Below are 20,143 nucleotides of genomic sequence, written 5' to 3'. Positions count from 1 at the left end.
GCAAAATCCGCACACCTCTCGCACGCGATGAAAGTCGAGCATCTTGTCGTTATCAATTCATTCGTGCCTCGGACCTAGACATGGACGATCGTGTCGCTGGTACGCAACGCCTTGGGCCTTGAGCCTAATTCTTGCTTTTGCGTGCTTGATCATGCAGCTTGCCGTCCGCAAAATCCAAGATGAGCGAGATCACTTTTTTGCGATGCTCCTTCATCTGCTTGCGTTTCACCTCCGAAGTCTTTTGCATCGCTCTTGTGATACGCTCGCGATTGGCTCGAGCCAAACGTACGGCTTGGGCCAGCTCAAAGACGTGCGACGAAGGCGTTCCGTCCACTTCTGAGGCAACTCTATTGTGCTGCTTCTGTGGCCGCTGGGTCTGCTTTGCGGTGCCTATTCCCGAGGCCGGCCGTTGCGCGAAAGCCGGTGGGTCGGATGCGGCTGCGCTGTCTATCTGCACCTGTGCAGCCGAGCCGCGACCGAGCGCCTTGGCATGCTGGTTGTCCACATATGACACGGACCGTCGGACCAAATCATGCAACACCTTATCCGACCGCATCCCTGAATCGAGTGCCGACTGGAGCATCTCCTGTGCGGCCAAGTACCTGCGCATGCGCATTAACGCATGGAAACGCGTAGCGACGCTGTGGCTGTCCCTCTCGTTAATTGGTCGATCGACTAACGCGAAATTGCCCCGCCCGGACTGCGCGGCTTCAATCAGGTTGGCAATGGTGTCATCGATCTCGTAGCCGTTCTGTGTGAGCTCCTGGATCTCCTTGCGGGCAGCATTCGAGTCGCCCGCGCGCACATAGGCCCGGATGAGCGCCGTGTGGATGCGCAGCGTGGGCTCAAGACCCGTCACTTCCTTGGCATTCCGCTTGAGTTGCTGTGCCTCGCCAAGCTTGCCCACTGCAGTGAGACCCTCGATGAGTGGGGCGATGTGCATCATTGTGGGCTTGACGTGATTCGCAAGCATGGCGTGATACACCTTTTGCGCAGATTCGTAATCGCGGCGCACCACGGCGTACACTCGGATGCGCATAGCATACGCCTCGGGCGAGAGTGGCTGGCTTAGGTCTTGCGCCAAAGCCGGCGCATCGCCGTTGTCATCGTGCGTTGAAGAGACGCCTCGAAAGAGCGAAGACGAGTCCTGGATGAGCCAGTCTCGCAATTCGTCTTTTGTATACGAAGAAGCTAGGCTGTCGAACTTATCGCCGACCCGTCGGGGCTTCGGTTTTGGCTTGCTGTCGACTTTGCCCACGTCACGCATGAGACTTGTAGCATGTTGCGAAGCCAAGACGACTCGATCGGATGTCCCGAGATGCTGCAGCAGGTCTGACAGCGATCCAAGACGCTGATTCCGCTTTGAAATGGTCCCGTCTTTGCCTTGCCTAGGCAAGAGACGTCGGATAACCCGAATCGACTCGAGCGCATCCCGATCGATAGTAGAAAAGATCAGACGCGCAAGTCCACGCAGCACTTGCTCGTCGATAGTATAGCCGTGCTGCAGAAGGTGCACCACAATTCGCCGGGCGGCATCAGGTGAGCCAATCGCAGAAGCACACTTGAGCAAGATGCGGTAGTGTGTCGTGGTGGCGGCCATCTCGAGCGGAAGCGATGTTTGCATCTTGTAGTCAGTTGATGATGCGCTCTTGCCCTCAGCGCTGCCAAAGAACGGCAGCCCAAGCACTGCGGTGGCGAACCACATGGCGCGCACTGGATGACCGGTATTGCAATACGCCCTCATCACGGACGAGGAAGCTTGCTGCAAAGCTGCAGCGGTACAGACGCTTCCGTCACGGTTGGTCGACGCAGAGAGGGCTAGTTGGAAGAAGCCGAGCGCCTCCTTGCCGCGACCAAGGCGGCCAAACATATGCGTCAAGACGGCGTACGTCTGCACGTTGGGTTGCGGGCTTGGTCCGTTGATGATCGAGGCTTCGACCTCCTGAGCAGACACACTGGCTGTGGGTCCGATTTGTGGGATTGAAGGGATGCGGAAGATGCGCAACACCATCAGGGCACCATCCACGTCAAGTTCCTTAGATAGCAGCAGTAACAACTGGTTGACCACGTTGAGCGTGGGACTCTGCACAATCTTGGCGTCCCGTCGCAGCATCGTTGCCAGAGTTGGTCTGAACCCCTGAAAGCCACGAAGGATGGTTAGCCAAGCCTTGGCGTCGACCTCATGCCCGTGCTTGGGCATCGCTTCCAGCACCTCGTTGAGCTGCTCCACGTCTTGTCGACGCACATGCGTTCGCAGCAGCAAATCAAACGTCTTGCGTGGGACAGTGGCGCCCGCTTCGGCATACAGATCCCAGTATCGTGAAAGATCGACATCCTTGGACTGTGCGACGAGAGCGCGTAATCGGAGGTGGAGAAGCTCAGCGTCAGCCTTGCCGCCGTGGTGCAACAGAGCTACCTGGCAAATCTTTAGCACAGCATCGTAGCGACGTGCGATACCAGCACGTGCTGCCAGAGCGTGAAAGCATTCGAGTGGAAGAGCGCTGATCTGGCCTTGAACATAGTCGAGGAAGGGTATGAGGCGGTCCATCGAGGCTTCGGCGTCGAGTTTGACATACGTTTCTGCGACCTTTCCTGCTAGGTACAGCGCGACGTCCCTGTCTTGAGAGCGACCGAGCGGATGCTGTGGGTTCGCCCATATCCGCTCCCTTGCCTGCCGCACCGTCTCGAGCAAGAGACTAGCACAATCGGGGTCAGACCGGCTGTGTGAGATGTCGTCCAAGCTGTCGAGGACGAGAAAGAGCTCGTGTGTGAGTGGGTAGTCTTCTGGTACGCTGAGAGTCCACTGGGAGTCAGGCAGCCATGCTGCTGATGCCTTGATCTCATCCTCGTAGAGAGCTGGTGCATCTTCGGGAAGATTCCGCTGCCGTCTCAAAGGCGGGCTGTAGCGGTTGAAATCGATCTCTCTTCTCCAATGTGTTTTGGGGAACTTCCGCCGCCAGTCGGGTGGCGCGCCGGAAGGTTGCTCTCGATGAGTCGGTGTTGGCTGCGGATGTTCGACGTTCTGTGAATCGAGACAAACGTCTGGGCTAGTCGATGTTGGAAAGCTCGCGTCGCTGGCGAAGTTGACATCGAATGCCGAAGCGGTGGCTGCTCGGGAGGAGTATCTTCGTGTCGAAGGCGAGCCAAGAGCAGCTCGCAGCGGTGGCACTGGTGCGAAGAACCTCGCAGTCAGATGAACATTTTTCCTAATTCTGTACGCCCCGGGTTGCACTAAGGAGGACGAGGACGAGGACGAGGACGAGGAAGGGCGGTCTGTCGATTGCGTTCTGCTTGCTTTCGCAAGAGAAGACTCGATGACCGGACATAAGAATGGCGGTGGCAAGGCTTCCAACGGCGCTGCTTGCGCTCTCACGAGCACCTTTGAGCTTCGATAGAGTACTGTGCTGCCCGCATTTGCGGCCAAACCAGGCCCGGCGAGCATTGCGGTCCCGGCTACCGCTGACCAGTGAGGGAGGCCATGTAGATCTTATGGTGGTGGTCGGAAAGTGTTTGCAGCCGGCCGATCACAAAGGTGCCAGTCTGCGTCGCAGATCTACGGGCATCAAGTCCAGTGCGTCCCGGAGTGTCGAACTACGGCGGAAGAATAGGTGATAGTTCGGAAAGTATGAGTGCCGAGAAGGATGATGTAAGTCTCGAATCGAGAATGTTCAGAAGCTTCGGAAGATTTACAAACGTCGCGTGCACCGAGCTTTTTTTTTTGGTTCTTAGGTTTTCGCCTTTTCTATCCCACCGACTTTTTGCGAGGATATCTCTCTCACATTTCTCACATACGCCATGGGTCATCAATAGCACTTCTTGTCGTCGCTGTTCTTGCTCAAATCACAAGCAGGGTAGCAACACCATGCTCTTTGTCTTGACCTGCCTCCTGCCGTGATCAGCATCACAGACGCAAACAAGCCCCCAATCCTACTTCGGGTTACCAATCCTGATTTTTGAGTGTGTGTCTAGTTTACAGTGGTAATGAAATGTAAGATGCTGCATGGAGCAGAAGACAGCGTGCTCGCTCATGGCCGGAATGGTGGTACCTGCGGCACGAGAGAGTTGACTGCGAAGAACTATAATTCTCTATGCTGACGCCGTGTTGGGCATGGTGACCTTGCGGTAATTGAGACGCTTGGCGAAGGCGCCCTTTCCGATACGGATGACCGAGTTTCGCTTCTTGCCTGGTAATGGTGTAGGCTGGTACTGACCCTCCTGTCCTGCCAATGGCCTCGATCCTGCAACAGGCTTGGTCAGAAGACGTCCGCGCGGTTTGTTGTCACCGAGACTCTCCATCTTTGCCTCGTCGATTCGTCGAGGACCCTCGACAGCCACCGTCGCTTTGAGCCGCAACAGATGTTCCTGTGCCATGGCCACCAGCTTTTCCCTCGCCTCCATTCCGCCGTACTGTACTACTTTTGTAATGTTCTTGCGTGTGATGGGGTTGAATCGCTCATCCTGCTCCATGGTGGAGATATCAAACTGCCTCCCGGTCAAGATGTCGTCTCCGCCGCGCTTGGCGATACGGTCGTAGACCTCCTTGGCAAGCGTGCGTGCTGTCATCTGCATGCGCAGGTCGAAAGGGTTATCGACGAGCTCGAGAATGGCACGAGGGGCATGGTCGCCTTTGCGGTTGCCGTGGAGGTGGATGCGTGTGTAGCCACCGGGACGATTGGCATATCTTTGTGCGAGCTCCTCCAGCTTGGGCAACGTCTCTTGCTGTGTGTAGAGGTAGCCTCGTGCGCCGTATCCGGCCTGCACTGTGCCCTTTTTGCCAAGCGTGATGATCTTCTCCGCCTCGCGAGCGGCTTCTTTGGCCTTTGCGACAGTGGTGGAGATGCGTTCATGCTGGATGAGCGACGAGACGAGGTTTCGAAGCAAGTGGTTGCGATGCGACGATGTCCTCGACAGCTTTCGGAATGCGACACCCTTCATCGTTGCCGTCACTATGTGGTTGTGGAGGAACGTGAGCTAGCAATGGTGTGGACAATGGTGCGGATTAGAAGATTGAAGGTCGACAACTTCTCCTCGGCTTTCAGAAGTTGGCTTGGCTCGCTGAGAGTGTGCAGTCGGCGTCGTCTTGCTTTTCTGCTTCTCATTCTTCCCAACTGTTCTCGGTCGAGTGAATGCATCCTTTTTTTTTACCCTCTCTGTGCGGACTTGAACGGGTTGCTGCTCCACCTCTTTCGCCTTTGGCTGGTTTTGCTTGCAAATCAAAGGCGGCAGAGGTCGATCAAATTGGACTCAGCAGAGATCGGGGCATTTGACCCGATGGAAACAGCGCTACAAGCTCATACGTTCTCGCGAGTCGTCCTGAGCGCTCGAATATTCCAATTTTTGTTGCGTCTCATCGCCATCATCGAGCAAAGTGTCAATCTTCGCGAACGCCATCGACATTCCATCTTCACCTTCTCCCATCACCACATCACTCCATCACACGCACGCATCTCACAATGGTCGCCGCTCTTCGATCTGCCGCCGCCTCGCTCGTCCGAGCCCGTGCTCCTTTGGCCATCGCCCGCCAGGCTGCTCCTATGGCTCGCGCTGCCGTCGTCGCTCCCCGCTTCGCACCCGTCCGCTTCTACGCCGCCTCGGCAGGTCTCGCCAAGTCCGACATCGAGTCCAGGATTGTGGACGTGCTCAAGACCTTCGAGAAGGTTGACCCCAGCAAGGTGCGTTTCTTCGATCTTCAGCAACTCGGCAACTCTGCCAGCGAGTCGCCGTGACAATCCGATCCCATAGGATGACGGCATGGCGCAATCGCTACAGGGGTGTCTGAGCATGCCTTCCCTTTCTTTTTACTAAGGCGCTGCCCCCATTTTCGTACGGTGCTGACAAAAATTTGACGTTTCGTTGTTCGCTCGTTCCACCGAAACACAGGTCTCCCCCGCCTCGTCGTTCACCACTGACCTCGGTTTGGATTCCCTCGATGCCGTTGAGGTCGTCATGGCCATCGAGGAGGAGTTCACCATCGTAAGCATTTCAGCTGAGTCCGCTTTCTCAACGCTCCACTTTTGCTCTTACTGACTCTCTCGCCCCTTACGTGCTGCCATCCAACAGGAGATCCCCGATGAGGAGGCTGACAACATCACCACCGTTCAACAAGCCATCGACTACATCGCCAAGACCCCTGAGGCTGTGTAAACCCGATGCTTAACATAAGAACCCCATCCCTCACACGATTTTGCATCGCATAGTGGCCTGGCGATATATATTTGCACGAACGCAGGGAGTTCAAAGCTTCCTGGCTTGACTGTAAACACTGGATCCGCTCTCTCTGCAAATCAAATACACCTTTCGCCTCCCACATAAGTGTGTTCCTTGCCTATCTTGAATTGCGCTCACAAAGGGATGTCGACCACGCCGCCTTCAGCTTCCACGCCCTTCCTCAGGCCCTTTTATCTTTGCAAACAACAAGCTTGTTCACAGATTTCAGCGGAGAGAATGCTTGTTTCGAATGGGCTGTCCATTCCTACATCAAAAGCCAAAACTGCTAAAGTCAAACTCTTGTGCACCCTGCTGGCTGTTGCTAGCAGCAGCACTTTTGAAGACACTGATACCCTGCTTCTTTGGCTCGGGCGCATCTGCCGCCTTGCCATCTCGCTCCTTGGGGTGTCCGTTCGCCGCTTTCATCGTTGAAGGCTCGGCACGGAGTACTTCTTTCTTCGTCTCCTCTGCACTTGCCGTTTTGCTCACGTCTGCCAGGCGAGTCTTCGACACCGCGTCAGGTGCCCCGATCTTGATGTCTGGCCGAACCACCGCTGCACCAATGTCGAGGTCGTTGATGATGCTCGATCTGCGTTGCAGCAAGCTGCTTCGGCGACGAAGCATTCTCGGACTGCTTGGGGGCGAGATGGTGCTCTGTGATGTGCGTCGCCGATGAGAGGTTGGGCTTTTTGCAGATGATTCGCCGAGTGCATCGTGGGTGCTCGCGTCTGTAAGACGCAGCTCGCTGAACGCATCGGTGCTTTCAGCCAGCACCGCTTCGTCGACCAGAGACAGCGTCTCGAGATCATGTCTCGATATTCGATGGAACTGCGTAGAGGCGCTCGACACCGAAGGCGGCTCAAACTGCCAGTTGCGCAACAGGCTCAGTCCAATCGCATGGCAACCCATGCGAGACAGAGCTCTGTTGGTATTGAGCACAAAGTCAAACACCTTCTTCTCCGGAATGTCGTACAGACCCTTGATCGTCTGCAGCGACTTGGTGCGCAGTTGCTGAAATAGGAGCGCAAGAGCAGGATCACTGTAGCTGTCGTTTCCGCAAATGACTGTCGAGCCCAGCAAGCCCGCGACGTCCTCGTCCGCGATCAGGTCTCGCAACGGAGTGACAATGATGCGCACCGCAAGATCTCGACGCTTCAGCGTCCAGAACGCCCAGCTACCCATCCATCGATCACCTCTCTCGAACGCCAGAGGCAGCACGCGGTTCTTCAACAGTTCTGTAAACACAGGCCCATCGTCGCGGCCCTCTTGAATCCTCGCCAGAGCGATCGCAAGCGGCAAATCGTCCAAGTTGCGGACACAAACATTAATAGCATCCCGCAGACTGTCGCCAAGCATGAAGAAGGACGCGGCAAATTCGTAGCGGCGCTGGCTTAGCAGCGCAAAGGCATTTTTTTGCGCTGCGGTCTTCCAGCGTTCCTCATCAAAGTCGTGCGACAGAAATTGGAGCATCTTCTTCTGCTCCGGATGCCACACCGCTTGCCGCCATAGTCCCTGCACGACCTTGCGCTTACCCAAAGCAAAGTAAAGCAGCGAGCACTTGACGGGATCGCGGTCCTCGCCCGACATGAATTGCGCCCTGGCGACGGCTTCCGCCTGCGTTCGGAGTGCCGACGGATTTCGAAGCCAGACGAAGAGGCCGGTCGCCCGAGCGGCAGGCAAATCCAGCTTGTTCTGGTAGGTAGACTCGATCGCGGCGAGCAGCGTTTCCTGACTATTGCTATGGAACGCCCACAAGAAGTCGCGGTATCCGAGACCGTCGTCCGCCCCACACTCCGCACCCTTGGATTGGGCTGCACTGTTCAGCATCTGGCGTAGAGCAAGCGTGTAGCGCAAGCCAGACGAATCCAGGCTTCTATGCTCTCGAACCGCTTCGCCTATGGTCTTGATCAGGTTGACGAGTACGGGGAGATCTGAAGTTGAGAGGTGCGGCGGATGGATTTCCTGGAGGTGGCGAGCGAGCTGATCAATTTGGTCGCTCGCGAAAAGGTCGGCTCCGTCTGGCTCATCTTTGTGATCCGCCTCGTCGAAAATGCCACCTCGGAAGCCCGTGTGGATTAGCGGCGCTGCTGAGCCCGAGGTTCCGCTACGTGCGATGGGGTCGGTTCCAAGGACGGCGTCGAGATAAACCTCCTCGAACGCCCAGGTCCCGCCGACATCATGAGCGCTGCAAGCAAGGACGGCCTTGTTGAGATTGCTAATGATCGCCTTTGCTAGGTCGAGTTTTTGCCAAACAGCGCATTGCAGCAAGAAAGTTGGGTGGTATTGCACCACGGGTCCACCGACTTCGGCGACAAGCTCAGCGAGATGCGTCTTCTTCGACCTTGTCCCATCTTGTAAGCCCCACTGGACCCAGGGCCCGTAGACGAGGAGCACCGAGCCAGAAGCAATCGCAAGCTGCTCTGAGCTCAACCAGCAAGCTGCACGGATTGAGCTGGGCGTGCAGGTTTGCAGGTCGAGTCGAAGCAGAAGCTGCCACTGCGGCCCCAGTCCTGACTTCTTGTCTTCGACGGTAGAAGATCGTCCGGGAGCGATGATGTCGACGTGGTGCTCGAAGGCCACAGCAAGGACGCTACAGGACAATGGCGACGGGGACCAGTCCATTGCGATGATAGATTGGTCCACCCCAAAATTGTGCCTGTGCTCCTCGCCGGAGTTGAATGAGGTTGTCTTGGAATCAAAAACAACCAGCGTGTCTTTTCCGTGTTCATCACGAGTGACCACTGCGACGAGACCGTTGGCACTGCATCGCACTAGGCGAAGCGTGCCTGATGATTCGTGGAAACAAGCAGCGATCGGCCATCGCAGCTTCTCAGATGAATCGCGCAAGGCTTGTCTGACTTCGACCAAACCGGAATCGTCCGCAATCACAAGGCTGGGATTATTCCCCTGCTGAGCCTGTGTGCTGGAGGAAGAATCGACTGAGATCAGACGACGATCAGAGCTTCTGTCAGACCATAGATGCAATGTTTGGTGTGGCACCAAATCGAACCCATCTGCTGTCTCTCGCAGCGCCCATGAATGTACTGCGCCTGTCACAGTCACCGCGATGAGGATCTCACTGGCGCAGAACGAAGTCAATGCCACGTGTTTGACATCTGTATCGCACTCGAAGCTCACCGAGTTGTTATACGAAGCGTGATATACATGTCCAGCTCGCTGGCTGGACATGAGCACCGAAGTCAAGCCGTCACGCGAAATTGCAGTGAAAAAGGCGGACTGCATGGAAGCCTGACAGTGCAGACGGCCTTCCGGTTGCGTCAACGAGGCGTCCGACGCCCAAGCTATCGACTCTTTGACCGAACAGCTCACCAGTGCCTTCCCGTCACTGGAGCGTTGGAGATTCTCGATCCGGCCCGTGTGTCGGCGCAAGCGTCTCGCGGACATGTGGGGAGGAGGTGGCGGTCCACATGGGTGACTACTGTCCACCTCGATTCCTAGGCCACGACCATCGAAGAAAGATGCTGGGTTGATCGCGTATGCTGTCGACACGCCGGCGCTGAAGTGCACTTGCAGTACCAGCATGGGAGCAGTGCTGCTAGCGTCTGGAGTAACGTAGAGGGGAAGAGCTTTGACCGCAACGATGGTGTCGACGTTTTGGGGGAGAGCAAAGGGAATGCGGAGGACCGTGAGGGCCTGCAAGAGGGTGGGCGGTCGGCGATCAATATTAGCGACGGCGGTGACACTGACAAAGCCGTCCTTTGCGAGAGAGACAAACATGTCTGGAGTCTCATTTAGCAGTTGCTCGAGTCGTCGCAGCCTCGTTCGCTTGAGATCCATTTCGAGTTCGAGGTCGTGTGTACTGAGCTCGGTCGAGCTGCCAACACCCAATTCGGCCATCTGAATTTCTCTCTGCAAAACGCCGATGTTTGTACGTAAGGCTGCGCAAACAGTGTGTGCGTCGAGATAGAAGGCCGATGGGACGTCAAGAGCAACTGTGGAAGGAGGAGCTTGAACGCTGCACCAAAGTCGAAGCTGTGTTGGTTCATCAATCACAGGTGCCCAGATGCGGGCGACGCCATCTGAAGCGTACGAGATCAGGACGTCGGCTTGACTGTTCTGCTCTGGCGGCTGCCTCCAGACGAGGCCTGTGACGGGACGTGCGTGATAGAGGCGCTGCTGGAAGAAGGGCGGCTTGGTGGCCCTGGGCTGATACTGCCACAGGAGGACATACTGGCCGCCTTGAGCTACAGCTGCGATGGTGGTAGCGTCGGGTGAGAATCGAGCAATAGCGATAGCAGCCGGGGTCGATTTGGTCCAGAAGCGTTTCCATATTGGCACGTCAGAGTCATCAAGTCTCCATAGGGCCAGACTACTGGTGCTGCCCGCCAACAACTGACCATTGACGATATCGAGAGTGGTGACCAGGCCTTCGTTGAGGGTCAGTGTTGAATGAACTCTCCACTTTCGTGATGGAGACGAAGAGGAGACCGGTGCGTACCATACAGCTATCCGATGATCCATGGCGGCGGCAAGAAGGATGTGATCAAGATCGGTAGAGAGACCGATCGCTGTGCAAGAGATGCATTGGTCCGTGTTCTGAGACCCCGAGAAAGCGTCCCAAAACGGTAAAGCCTGATCGAAGCGCTGATCGCGTGTGAGGATGCAGACCTGGTTGAAGCTCGCCTGGATAGTGAGAACGTCTCTCGCGTCACTGGCGGCGAGATATACTATGTTGTCATGCTGAAGATGATGGTGAAATGCAGCTTGTCGTGAGCCTTCCGTCTGTGGGTCGTAATGTTCGATGGTGCCAAGCACCACCTGAGAAGGACGCAAGCAAGTTGCGAGAGGTTGCATCGAGGTCATCGCAATGCATTCGCCGGCTGAGCAACAACAGTCAATATTCGAAAGAAGCAGTGCGTCTGGACTAGAACCCTACCTCATTCTTGAAGCGGCTCCTGACATTGAGGCTGTCCAACACCAAATGATGGTTTTCGATGAAGAGCAGAATCGCTTGTCGGGTTACAAGCAGCTCAAGGGGGTCACCTGAGCCGCTTTCGACTCCGAAAGTTGTCCGGGACAGTCGAAGTCTGCCAGATTTCTAGCTTTGCGTGTGCTGTAGGTCGTGGATGCCTTGTTGTTGTCGTCGTCGTCGTCGGATGGCCCGCCTTCGAGTCTGGAGAACCGTGCGAGCGAGTTTGGATCGGATTTCGGGATGAGCAGCTATCTATGGCAATCTAACAACTTTGGACTCGCGCAGCTTCTCAGACACACGACTCCGAAAGGGTTCTTGAATCTGCGCGTCAGCGGCCCAGACTGCCATTTTTTCTGGGTTGATCTTCTGAAAGCTTAGCAGTGTTGCACAATTTGCGCCTTGTCACGGACCTTCGCCCTCGACACTCGAGCCATTGCCTTCTCTCTCTCTCCCTTTCTGCCTCTGCCCTCGTCTCGCCTAAGCCAACAACGTTCCCTTTCATCAGCCACGACTTCCTCCGCTACCCTTTCTGTTACGACTGCGAGCGCCGCCGCCATTTAGCCGCCAACCGTTGACAAAGGGCGACGTGCGTGCGTCCACTTCATCTCATCAAGTGCTGAGCCCACATCGAGGGGGGGCGCTGCGCTGGCCTACCGTTTTCTGTCCCACGATCTTCTTCGTGTGCTGAAGTTACCAAACCACGTCCAAGATTGGCGCTTATCTCTGCCTCGGAGCTCTTCCTTCCACCACGACCACGGCTATCGGCTGCTCGTTTGTCGCTCCATCTCAAGCGGCGCGTATACCCCGCGACCCCTCCACCCTCGGGTGCGCCTCCTCCGCTCTGGAACAGCTGCGACAATTGCGATGACGACGCCACCTCCACCTCGCCTCTTTCGAGCCGATGTAGTCCACTTCAAGCAGGGCAAAGATGACGACTACAAAGTCGGCATGGTCTCGAGGTGCTACCTCGACGAGATTGATGCGGATCCACATTCGTTTGCCAAGACGGGTCTGGATCGCCAGCTCAAGGAAGGCGAATACGGCGTCCTCTGGTATCCTTGCGGGGAGAGGCAGATCGTTTCAGCCACCGAACTCGATCTTGTCGACCGAGTTTTTGCTGTGGGCTCTACTTGCAAGCGTTCCCTCGGGGACGCCTGCTCAGGTGTCGTCACTGCTACCTCCAGCACGCTCAAGCTCCAGCACCTCTTCAGCAGAGAAGAAATTGCTGACTCAGTCCCAGCTAGTGATGTCGTCAAGAGCAACCATCTCAATCACGGAGACCTTGTCATTGCCGATGACTGGATCGGAGAGATCGACGGTGTCGTCGAGGAAGCGCTCGTGGGCAACCCCGACAACGACCGGCTCGTACGCGTCTGCGAGATTGGCGGTCGTCTTCTGCTCGGTAAGATTCCCAAGGAGCACATGGTAGAAGACCATGTCGGCATGAACCTCGTTCAGCTCGGCATTCGAGAGGCCTCAATCGTCGATATCAAGCAAACAGTCATCTACATCAACTGGCTGGCGCTCAATCAGAAGCTCAGTCCAGAGGAGCAGGCAAAGCGGCCCAAGCCACCAGCGCTTTGGACCGACTACAGCAAGCTCACCATGGTCAAGGCCTTCTCGGAACGCAACCACGAGATCGGAGACCGAGTCATATTCCCGACGCAGGCGCTCAAGGACAAGTACGGCGCGAAGATCACTTACCATGGACGTCAACGTCATCCCGTCGATGTGATGCTCATCGTCGGAACCCAGACCGAACTTGAAGTGCTGTGGCAAGACGGCACCCGCACCAAGGAGCAGGCCCGCGACATGATTCCGCACGTCAACCTCGATGAGCACGAGTCGTGGCCCGGTGACTGGGTCTACTGGAAGTCGGACGAGCACGGCAGTGTGCCCCGTGTCGTTCAGAGCATGGATCCGCTCGAGCGTACGGCCGAGCTCCGTAAGCCTCTGTCCGAGCCCGCCGAGATCGAGCTGGTTCCTTCACTGGAGATCGACGTTCAAGGAGCCGACCACAGCGTCTTCAGCCTGCATCGCGGCGACTCGGTGATGATCTCTGAGCGGCCCACCGGATGGGCTGGTCCCTTCCTAACCACAGTCGGGGATCCGCGCCCCGATTACGATGATGTCCAGATGCACAACGACCTGATGAATGCCGAAATGACCATCGTCGCTGTTCAGGGTCACGAAGACAAAAGGACAAAATCTGGCTCAGAAGCCACCGAAATCGACTGGTACGGCACTGTCGAAGAGCTGTTGCTTGATGGAACCTGCCGGGTCCGATTGCCGTGTGGCAGAAGGGTGGTCGAAAAGCTGGAAAAGCTGCAGATCTTGTCCGACTCGGGATTCGGCATGCACGAGCACGCCATGATGGACGACGACATGCACGATCCATGGAGCATGGATCCGGAGGCCGACTACGACGATGATATGATGGACGACGAGTACGACGATGAATACGACGAGGAGGAGGATGCCATGTGGGTCGACCAGAACGGACAGGTGGTAAGCAATGGCAGGGACGACTGGGAGGACATGTCAGACGGTGCACCAGAGGTGGCGGAGATTCACGTCGACGAGCCCAAGCTAGAGCCCGAGCCAGCTGAGAAGAAGGAGGATGCTCCGCCAGCAGTCGATGAGCAGGAGACCGCTACCGCTCAAAAGGCTATGGAAGCCATTATCCCCTCTTCCGACTTGGCGAACGCCGAAGAGCCCTCTGCGCCGCCGCCCACGGAGCTCGCCGCGGCCAGCAGCGACAGCGACTGGAACCAGTTCGCTGTTCTCGAATCTGCGCCCACCTCGCACGCATTCTACTCGAAGCCCCTCGCGACGCAACCTGCTGCTGCCTTCTTCAAGCGCCTTCAGAAGGAGATGAAGGTGCTCCACTCGTCGCTTCCCGAAACAATCCTGGTGCGCGCATACGAGGACCGGTCCGACCTCTTGCGTGTGCTGATCATCGGCTCCGAAGGTACACCGTACGAAAACGCTCCGTTTCTGCTTGACTTCCAGCTGACCTCGGACTTCCCCAACAGTCCTCCCGTGGCGCATTTCCACTCGTGGACCAATGGGCACGGTCGTGTGTCGCCGAATCTGTACGAAGACGGGAAGGTGTGCTTGTCGGTGCTGGGAACGTGGTCCGGGGTGGCGGAAGAGAACTGGACGCCGAACAAGAGCTCGCTGCTGCAGGTGTTCGTGTCGATCCAGGCGCTGGTGCTCGTGCGCGAGCCGTACTTCACCGAGCCGGCGTACGAAAAGCTGAAGGGCAAAGAGGAGAGCAAGGTCAACTCGAAGCTGTACAACGAAAAGGCGTACATCTTGTCGCGTGGATTTGTGAAGAAGGCGCTGGAGAATCGACCCGCCGGCTTCGAGCGCGAACTGGAGCTGTTCTACTTCGACTCGGGCAATCTGAGCAAGGTGATTGAGCGTGTCGAGGGGCTGTTGCAGGCTGGCGGGGGGAGTGCCGCGGAAATGAAGGCGGACGATGCGGAGCAGGCCGTGCAGGGCCTGACGAAGGGCGGCGGCATCATGCTCGGTCGCACGGTCAAGGCTTTGCGTGCCATTCTCGATGCGCGTCCGTCGAAGGCTTGAACGCTGTTCTCTTCTGTCTCGCATTCGCATGCTCAATCACTCAAACATTGCATCCACATCACCCAGCAATCATCTGTACCAGCTCCGTGCCGTCGTGAGTTTCTGTGGCAACATCGTAGACAGAACAAATCAGATGAGGAAATTTTTGTAGGAATGACTGCGGACGCAAGAAAAGCAAGTGAATCAAAGTCATGACAACGACGAGAAGGGATGTACAAAAATCGAAAGGCGTGTGAAAGATGCGTGCCTAGAGATCGGAGACGAGGTAAATGGAGTATGTAGGGGGAAGAACAAAGGCGAGGAGGGGTGCGAAAACGAGGAGGGCCGGTGTAGATGGGGACGCGACGGGTCAAGCTCTTTCTGAGGTGGGTCCGCAAAGGGGCGAACTTGTGGGTGCGCAAAGTCGATGAATGGAGTAAGCGAGACAAGTATCAAAAGCCTTGTCGTCAACTATGACATCCCTCTCGCAAACCTGGTACAGTGGGTCCCGACACTCCTCGACCACTATAAACTTCCTCTCGTCGCCCCTCCTCGCTTCCAGCGCCACCTTCTCGCTCATCAAAGCAAGCCTTCGTATCAATCATCTCCTCCGGGACTCAGCCTTCGAGCCTCCTTCGAAACCCCAATCATCCCCTCAAAGAATGGCGCAGTTGTTCTTCTTCTTCGACTTGACCGGTGCGGGAGCCAGCACGCTGCGAATCGCCTCGTCAAAGACGCCCTTCAAGCCCTTTTGCGTGAGCGCCGAGCATTCCAAATACTTGTTCGCATGAATGTCGCGCGCCATCTGATTGCCCTGCGCGTAGGTGATGGGTTGCATGCGTCTGTCGCGCAGCTTGGCGATGGTCTCTGGGTCCTCGCGCAGATCGAGCTTGGTGCCCACGAGGATGGTGGGGATGTTGGGTGCGTGATGCGAGATCTCGGGCCACCACTTGGTGCGTACGTTCTCGAACGAGGGCGGGCTGACGAGCGAAAAGCAGATGAGGAAAACGTCGGTCTGAGGGTAGCTGAGCGGTCGTAGTCGGTCGTAGTCTTCCTGACCTGCGGTATCCCAGAGTCCGAGAGAAACGGGCTTGCCGTCCACCATGACATTCGCCGAGTAGTTGTCGAATACTGTAGGGATGTATTCTCCCTGCGTAGCGTTGCGGTACATCGAAAATGAGGTTAGACGGTGCTCGTCAGTACGACCATTTATTGGCAGGTAGATGGGCGTCGATTCGACGAGGAACTTACTGGGAAGGCGTTGGTTGTATATGAGATGAGGAGGCACGTCTTACCGACGGCACCGTCACCGACGACGACACACTTGATCGTCTGCATCTTGCAAGCGTGTTGGGGTGTAGGGCTATTTGACTGCTGTAGCTGATGGCTTGGAACAGCAAGAGACTTTTCTGGGTTCTGAAAAGCAGCTCGAGAACGTGACGCTGTGGTGGATAACTAAGCGTGTCGGTACTGTTCTAGAAGTAGGCGAACGCGTAAAGGATGCTGTGCGGCTGGCTTGCGGAGAGGCCGATGCTGAAGACGCGTTCGAGCGAAAGCTGGCAGGGTGCGATTGAGTAAGAGAGAGACGATTCTAGCGCAGACAGAACCGAGAGTGACGACGAATGAGGCACGAAGAGCCGCAATGCAAAAAGCTGGGACGAGGGGCGAGGACGATGCTGATCCTGGAACCGAACGGAGAGACACCGAAACCGATTGGACACGTGGTATGCACAGAGGGCCGCGCGCCTCGTTGAAAGGGAGGGGTCGACGATCACCAGGCGAGGGAGGGAGGAGACAACAAAAATGCGACAAGCAGCAATCCTGTTTATGTTCAGGAGAGGCGATGCAGGGAGGGAGGATGGTGATGATGTAGACGATGATGAGGAGGAGGAGGCCAGGAAGTGAAGCAGGACGAGAGCGGCGAGATTCAAAAGTGACAGATTCGGGGGAACCAGTGCAGTAGGAAACAGCGCGTGCGAGTGCGAGCTTGCCTGCCTTGTCCAAGTGAATGAAGTCCAAGTGAATGAATGACTTGAGTGACTGCAGAAGAGCGGGGAGACAAGAGACAGAGACAGCCTCTGCGCGTGGTTCGGTGCAGTCTCCGAAAAAGGGGCGGCACCAGGCAGAGAGGGAGAGAGAGAGAGACAGGCCGAATAAAGCGTTCGAATTTCGGAAAAATAGCTGCCTGCTGTCTGGGCGCGTGTCTCTGTGTGTGATTTTCAACGCAGAGAGCGAGGTGTTGCCTCTTTCTCTTTGCCTTTTTACTTTCTGGTCGTGGTGGTGTGTGAGCGTCCAATTTGTCCAGACGTGTGCAGTGTGCAGTGTGCTGCGTGTGTGTTTCTCTCTCCTCTGTGTGCTCGTGCGCGAGGGATGTGCGCGTGCACTGTGTACGGATCGCCTTTGCACCGGACGATAGAAGCAAGTAAAGCAAGCCAGCAAGTCACACTGGTCGTTCGCTCGGACTACAAAGAACCACTTAGGCAAGAAGCGTCGTGCTATCTTGTTACGTTCGCTGCCCTTCTTGTGTGGTTGTCTCACCTTGCACGCACGCGGCTCTCACGGTCATCTGCCAAACAAACAACAAAGCCGCTGGATCGCAATCGAAGAATGTCAATTCGATAGCGTGCACAGGGTCCGTTTGAGGAGTAGGAGAATGATGACTGCTCGGACAGGCTCGTTTGAGACTTTCGGCTACGTTGAGGACATCCACGAGGTATGTTTGTAGGATCTCGTTATCTACCACGGACGTCTCGGACAACTACCTGCCGACCAAAGGGACACTTACCGGTCAATCCATTGATATGGGCTCCTGTTCAAAGACGGCGACCTGAACGCAGCTCCCTTTGTGGCCGCAACATCGGGCCTTTGTAGCTTGTTAGATCGAAGGGTCAATTGATCGGCTGCACGGTAACCTCCAACTGCCCCCATCTCCATTTACATTACCGTTGCTTCTCAGCCCATCACTTCCACGCTCAGTAAGTCAATGGTCACGATGAACCTTCCCACTGACCAGAAGAAGGTCCTACAGGACCAAGTCAACCTGATCGAATCGCAAGAATCCTCGCTTGTCCTTTCAGAGCTTACCAACGACACAGCCTTCGAACTGGGCTCGCTCATCCGATCCGCCTTTCTTTCCGAATTCGACCCGGCCAAGGACGGTATCGTCATCTCGATCGCACTCTTCTCCGGACACACTCTCTTCTCATGTGCAGTGGGTAACCCTCTCAAATTGGGGCCGGACAATTGGGACTGGGTGGCACGAAAGAGTAACACCGTCAAGCGCTTCGGATGGTCGAGCTTCCTGGTTGGCCGCACCCGCCTGTTGAAAGGCAAGGACCTGGATGGCCTGGGTCCCGAATACGCTGCCCATGGGGGCGGTTTCCCTCTTCGCATCAAAGGCCTGACAGCAGGACCTGTTGGTGTCATCGTCGTTTCGGGGCTCAAACAGGAAGACGATCATCACCTCATTGTTACGGCCCTCGAAAAGCTTCTTCGCAAAAAGACGTGATGCTCGCCACCAGCAAAGCATTCCAACGCATCACCGTCTTTCCCATCTGCATCCTGTAACATCAACATGACCTCTCATCCTCAGAAGCAATCTAGCATTCCCTCACGTTCAAACTCAGCACTTTCATCGCACAGCTGCGAGCGAGTGTGCCACGATGCGCAGGAAGCTTTCAAAGGATGTGGATCAGAGAACGACCCCGTGATGTGGGGCTTTTGGATTGCAGCACACACTGACACAATAGAGCGTGCAGTGTGCGTGGGAAGAGAGGAATAGTGCAAATGCGCTTGGGTTGTGGCGTGTGTGTATGTGCGAAAAGAGGAAGCTGATTGTACACGATCCTGCCGCGAACCTGTCCTGCGATTCGCTGCTCCTTTTTTGAGTCGGTGGTGAATAGGAAAGTGATGAAGAGCAGGAGAGAGCAGGGACAAGCCGGGAGACAGAACGAAGAGGATGACCGAAGAAAAGACTACCGAAACTAGAAACGAGCTTGCTTTGTTTGACCGAAGGACCGCATCCACATCTGCGAATATTGGTACCGAGTCGGCACGTACGTGATAGTATGCATAGACGCTCAAGGTGGGGTTCCGACCAATGAGGTTAGCATGCCAGCTGACGCGGACAAAGACATTGTCGTTAACAGATGGGTTCTATGAAAAGGCTACGACCAGTTGGCAAACAACGGATGGCAAGCTGTTTATCGGAGTCGTCGGGCCTCACGCTCAGACTCGAGGAGAGCAAGGATGTCGTCGGCCTTGACGGGGCCCTTAACGTTGCGGATGATCGATCGGCGGGTCTCGTCCATGAACTCGACGCGGACCTGGATGATACCACCGCGCGAGCCGGTACGGCCGAGAACCTTAGTAACCTGTTGGTTGCGAAGATGAGCCACAGTAGCAATGAAAGAGAAAGTGTGAGTGAACAGTTGTGGGATCGATTGGTGCCGAACAACACGACCGAGTCCATCCTTGCAGCATTGAAAAGCGTCGAAGCAGTAGCAGTATGGTAGCGTTGGTAATGTGTATCGGCGATGAAACAGTGACGGCCGTGTCGATCGAGCCAATCTATAATATGGACGACTGCTGGGACCTGCACCGCAAGTGGGACCGGGCTCCAATCATGACAACTCCCGTCCAACATGTGGGCCTTATGTCGCTTGCGTCAGCACCCGCTGGGCGCACCGCAACGCACAAACCACTGCAAGTCGCTGAACGAACGCGTCTCCGTTCGTGCTTCCGTAACGGCGATATTACCTCTGCGGCGTGCTTGCGTGCCAAGGTAATTATAGCCGTGGAAGCAACGAACGTTGACCTGCAAGGTCTGAGTGTGCTGATGTGACTGGCAGTAGATCATCGTTGGCATCCCCTCTGCCTGCTGGATGTCCGGATTCTTGCGACCGCGACGAGCAACTTTATGACATTCGAAGTTTGCGCAAGCTATGTTGTCGAAGTAAACCGACATGATGCGTTTCCTTGCGAAGACATCTTGATCTATCACGATTGCTTTCCTCCATGTTTCTCGACATCCCGTCCCTCCTTTTAAGTGTCGCGACATGCTTTGACCGCGGTCATGCCGACTGCCGTATATGTGCATGGATACTGTATGTCAAGAAGGGCATCGATGGTGAATTGTCGGAAGATGGATGCCTTTTATCCTAAGAGTGTTGCGACTGCTGATGCTGCTACTGCTACCGCGATCGATATTGCTGGACGGACTTTCGTTGGATTTGCTGGTCGGGGTCGTTGGGCGTTGTCGGATATGATGCTTACACGAGCGAGCTTGACAGGGACCTTGGTGGACTCCATATTGACGATATTAGGCGAGATGCTTGAAAGGTAGGAGGGGAAGGTGGATCTGATGGCGAAGACGTTCGATTCTCTCTGCCAGTCCCCGCGCTCTCTAGCTGCTGGCCCGCTTTCGCACTGCTG

The 20,143-nt window shown here is 56.0% G+C and overlaps 8 protein-coding genes across 8 annotated transcripts; 3 read left to right on the top strand and 5 right to left on the bottom strand.

Annotated features, from left to right (window-relative positions):
• Positions 1-124: 124 nt before the first annotated feature.
• Positions 125-3,442, bottom strand: EX895_001015 (uncharacterized protein; the record flags this gene model as incomplete). The annotated part of the gene is made up of 1 exon (XM_029881615.1): positions 125-3,442. The coding sequence occupies one exon, from the start codon at positions 3,440-3,442 to the stop codon at positions 125-127; it is 3,318 nt and encodes a 1,105-aa protein (XP_029743001.1).
• A 644-nt stretch (positions 3,443-4,086) lies between these two features.
• EX895_001014 (uncharacterized protein) lies at positions 4,087-4,935 on the bottom strand (the record flags this gene model as incomplete). The annotated part of the gene is made up of 1 exon (XM_029881614.1): positions 4,087-4,935. One exon carries the CDS (start codon positions 4,933-4,935, stop codon positions 4,087-4,089), a length of 849 nt encoding a protein of 282 aa, XP_029743000.1.
• A 518-nt stretch (positions 4,936-5,453) lies between these two features.
• On the top strand, positions 5,454-6,144 carry EX895_001013 (uncharacterized protein; the record flags this gene model as incomplete). The annotated part of the gene is made up of 3 exons (XM_029881613.1): positions 5,454-5,672; positions 5,881-5,973; positions 6,061-6,144. The coding sequence occupies 3 exons, from the start codon at positions 5,454-5,456 to the stop codon at positions 6,142-6,144; spliced, it is 396 nt and encodes a 131-aa protein (XP_029742999.1).
• Positions 6,145-6,477: 333 nt separating this feature from the next.
• On the bottom strand, positions 6,478-8,829 carry EX895_001012 (uncharacterized protein; the record flags this gene model as incomplete). The annotated part of the gene is made up of 1 exon (XM_029881612.1): positions 6,478-8,829. The coding sequence occupies one exon, from the start codon at positions 8,827-8,829 to the stop codon at positions 6,478-6,480; it is 2,352 nt and encodes a 783-aa protein (XP_029742998.1).
• A 3,175-nt stretch (positions 8,830-12,004) lies between these two features.
• On the top strand, positions 12,005-14,731 carry EX895_001011 (uncharacterized protein; the record flags this gene model as incomplete). Its single annotated transcript, XM_029881611.1, has 1 exon — positions 12,005-14,731. The coding sequence occupies one exon, from the start codon at positions 12,005-12,007 to the stop codon at positions 14,729-14,731; it is 2,727 nt and encodes a 908-aa protein (XP_029742997.1).
• A 634-nt stretch (positions 14,732-15,365) lies between these two features.
• Positions 15,366-16,048, bottom strand: EX895_001010 (uncharacterized protein; the record flags this gene model as incomplete). The annotated part of the gene is made up of 2 exons (XM_029881610.1): positions 15,366-15,860; positions 15,962-16,048. The coding sequence occupies 2 exons, from the start codon at positions 16,046-16,048 to the stop codon at positions 15,366-15,368; spliced, it is 582 nt and encodes a 193-aa protein (XP_029742996.1).
• Positions 16,049-17,693: 1,645 nt separating this feature from the next.
• Positions 17,694-18,218, top strand: EX895_001009 (uncharacterized protein; the record flags this gene model as incomplete). Its single annotated transcript, XM_029881609.1, has 1 exon — positions 17,694-18,218. One exon carries the CDS (start codon positions 17,694-17,696, stop codon positions 18,216-18,218), a length of 525 nt encoding a protein of 174 aa, XP_029742995.1.
• A 694-nt stretch (positions 18,219-18,912) lies between these two features.
• EX895_001008 (uncharacterized protein) lies at positions 18,913-20,020 on the bottom strand (the record flags this gene model as incomplete). Its single annotated transcript, XM_029881608.1, has 2 exons — positions 18,913-19,083; positions 19,985-20,020. The coding sequence occupies 2 exons, from the start codon at positions 20,018-20,020 to the stop codon at positions 18,913-18,915; spliced, it is 207 nt and encodes a 68-aa protein (XP_029742994.1).
• Positions 20,021-20,143: the final 123 nt, after the last annotated feature.

Source organism: Sporisorium graminicola, chromosome SGRAM_1 (assembly GCF_005498985.1).
Source record: "Sporisorium graminicola strain CBS 10092 chromosome SGRAM_1, whole genome shotgun sequence".
Classification (NCBI taxonomy): domain Eukaryota; kingdom Fungi; phylum Basidiomycota; class Ustilaginomycetes; order Ustilaginales; family Ustilaginaceae; genus Sporisorium; species Sporisorium graminicola.
The sequence above is the reverse complement of the archived record's forward strand: the minus strand, read 5'-3'. Positions and strand labels throughout refer to the sequence as shown.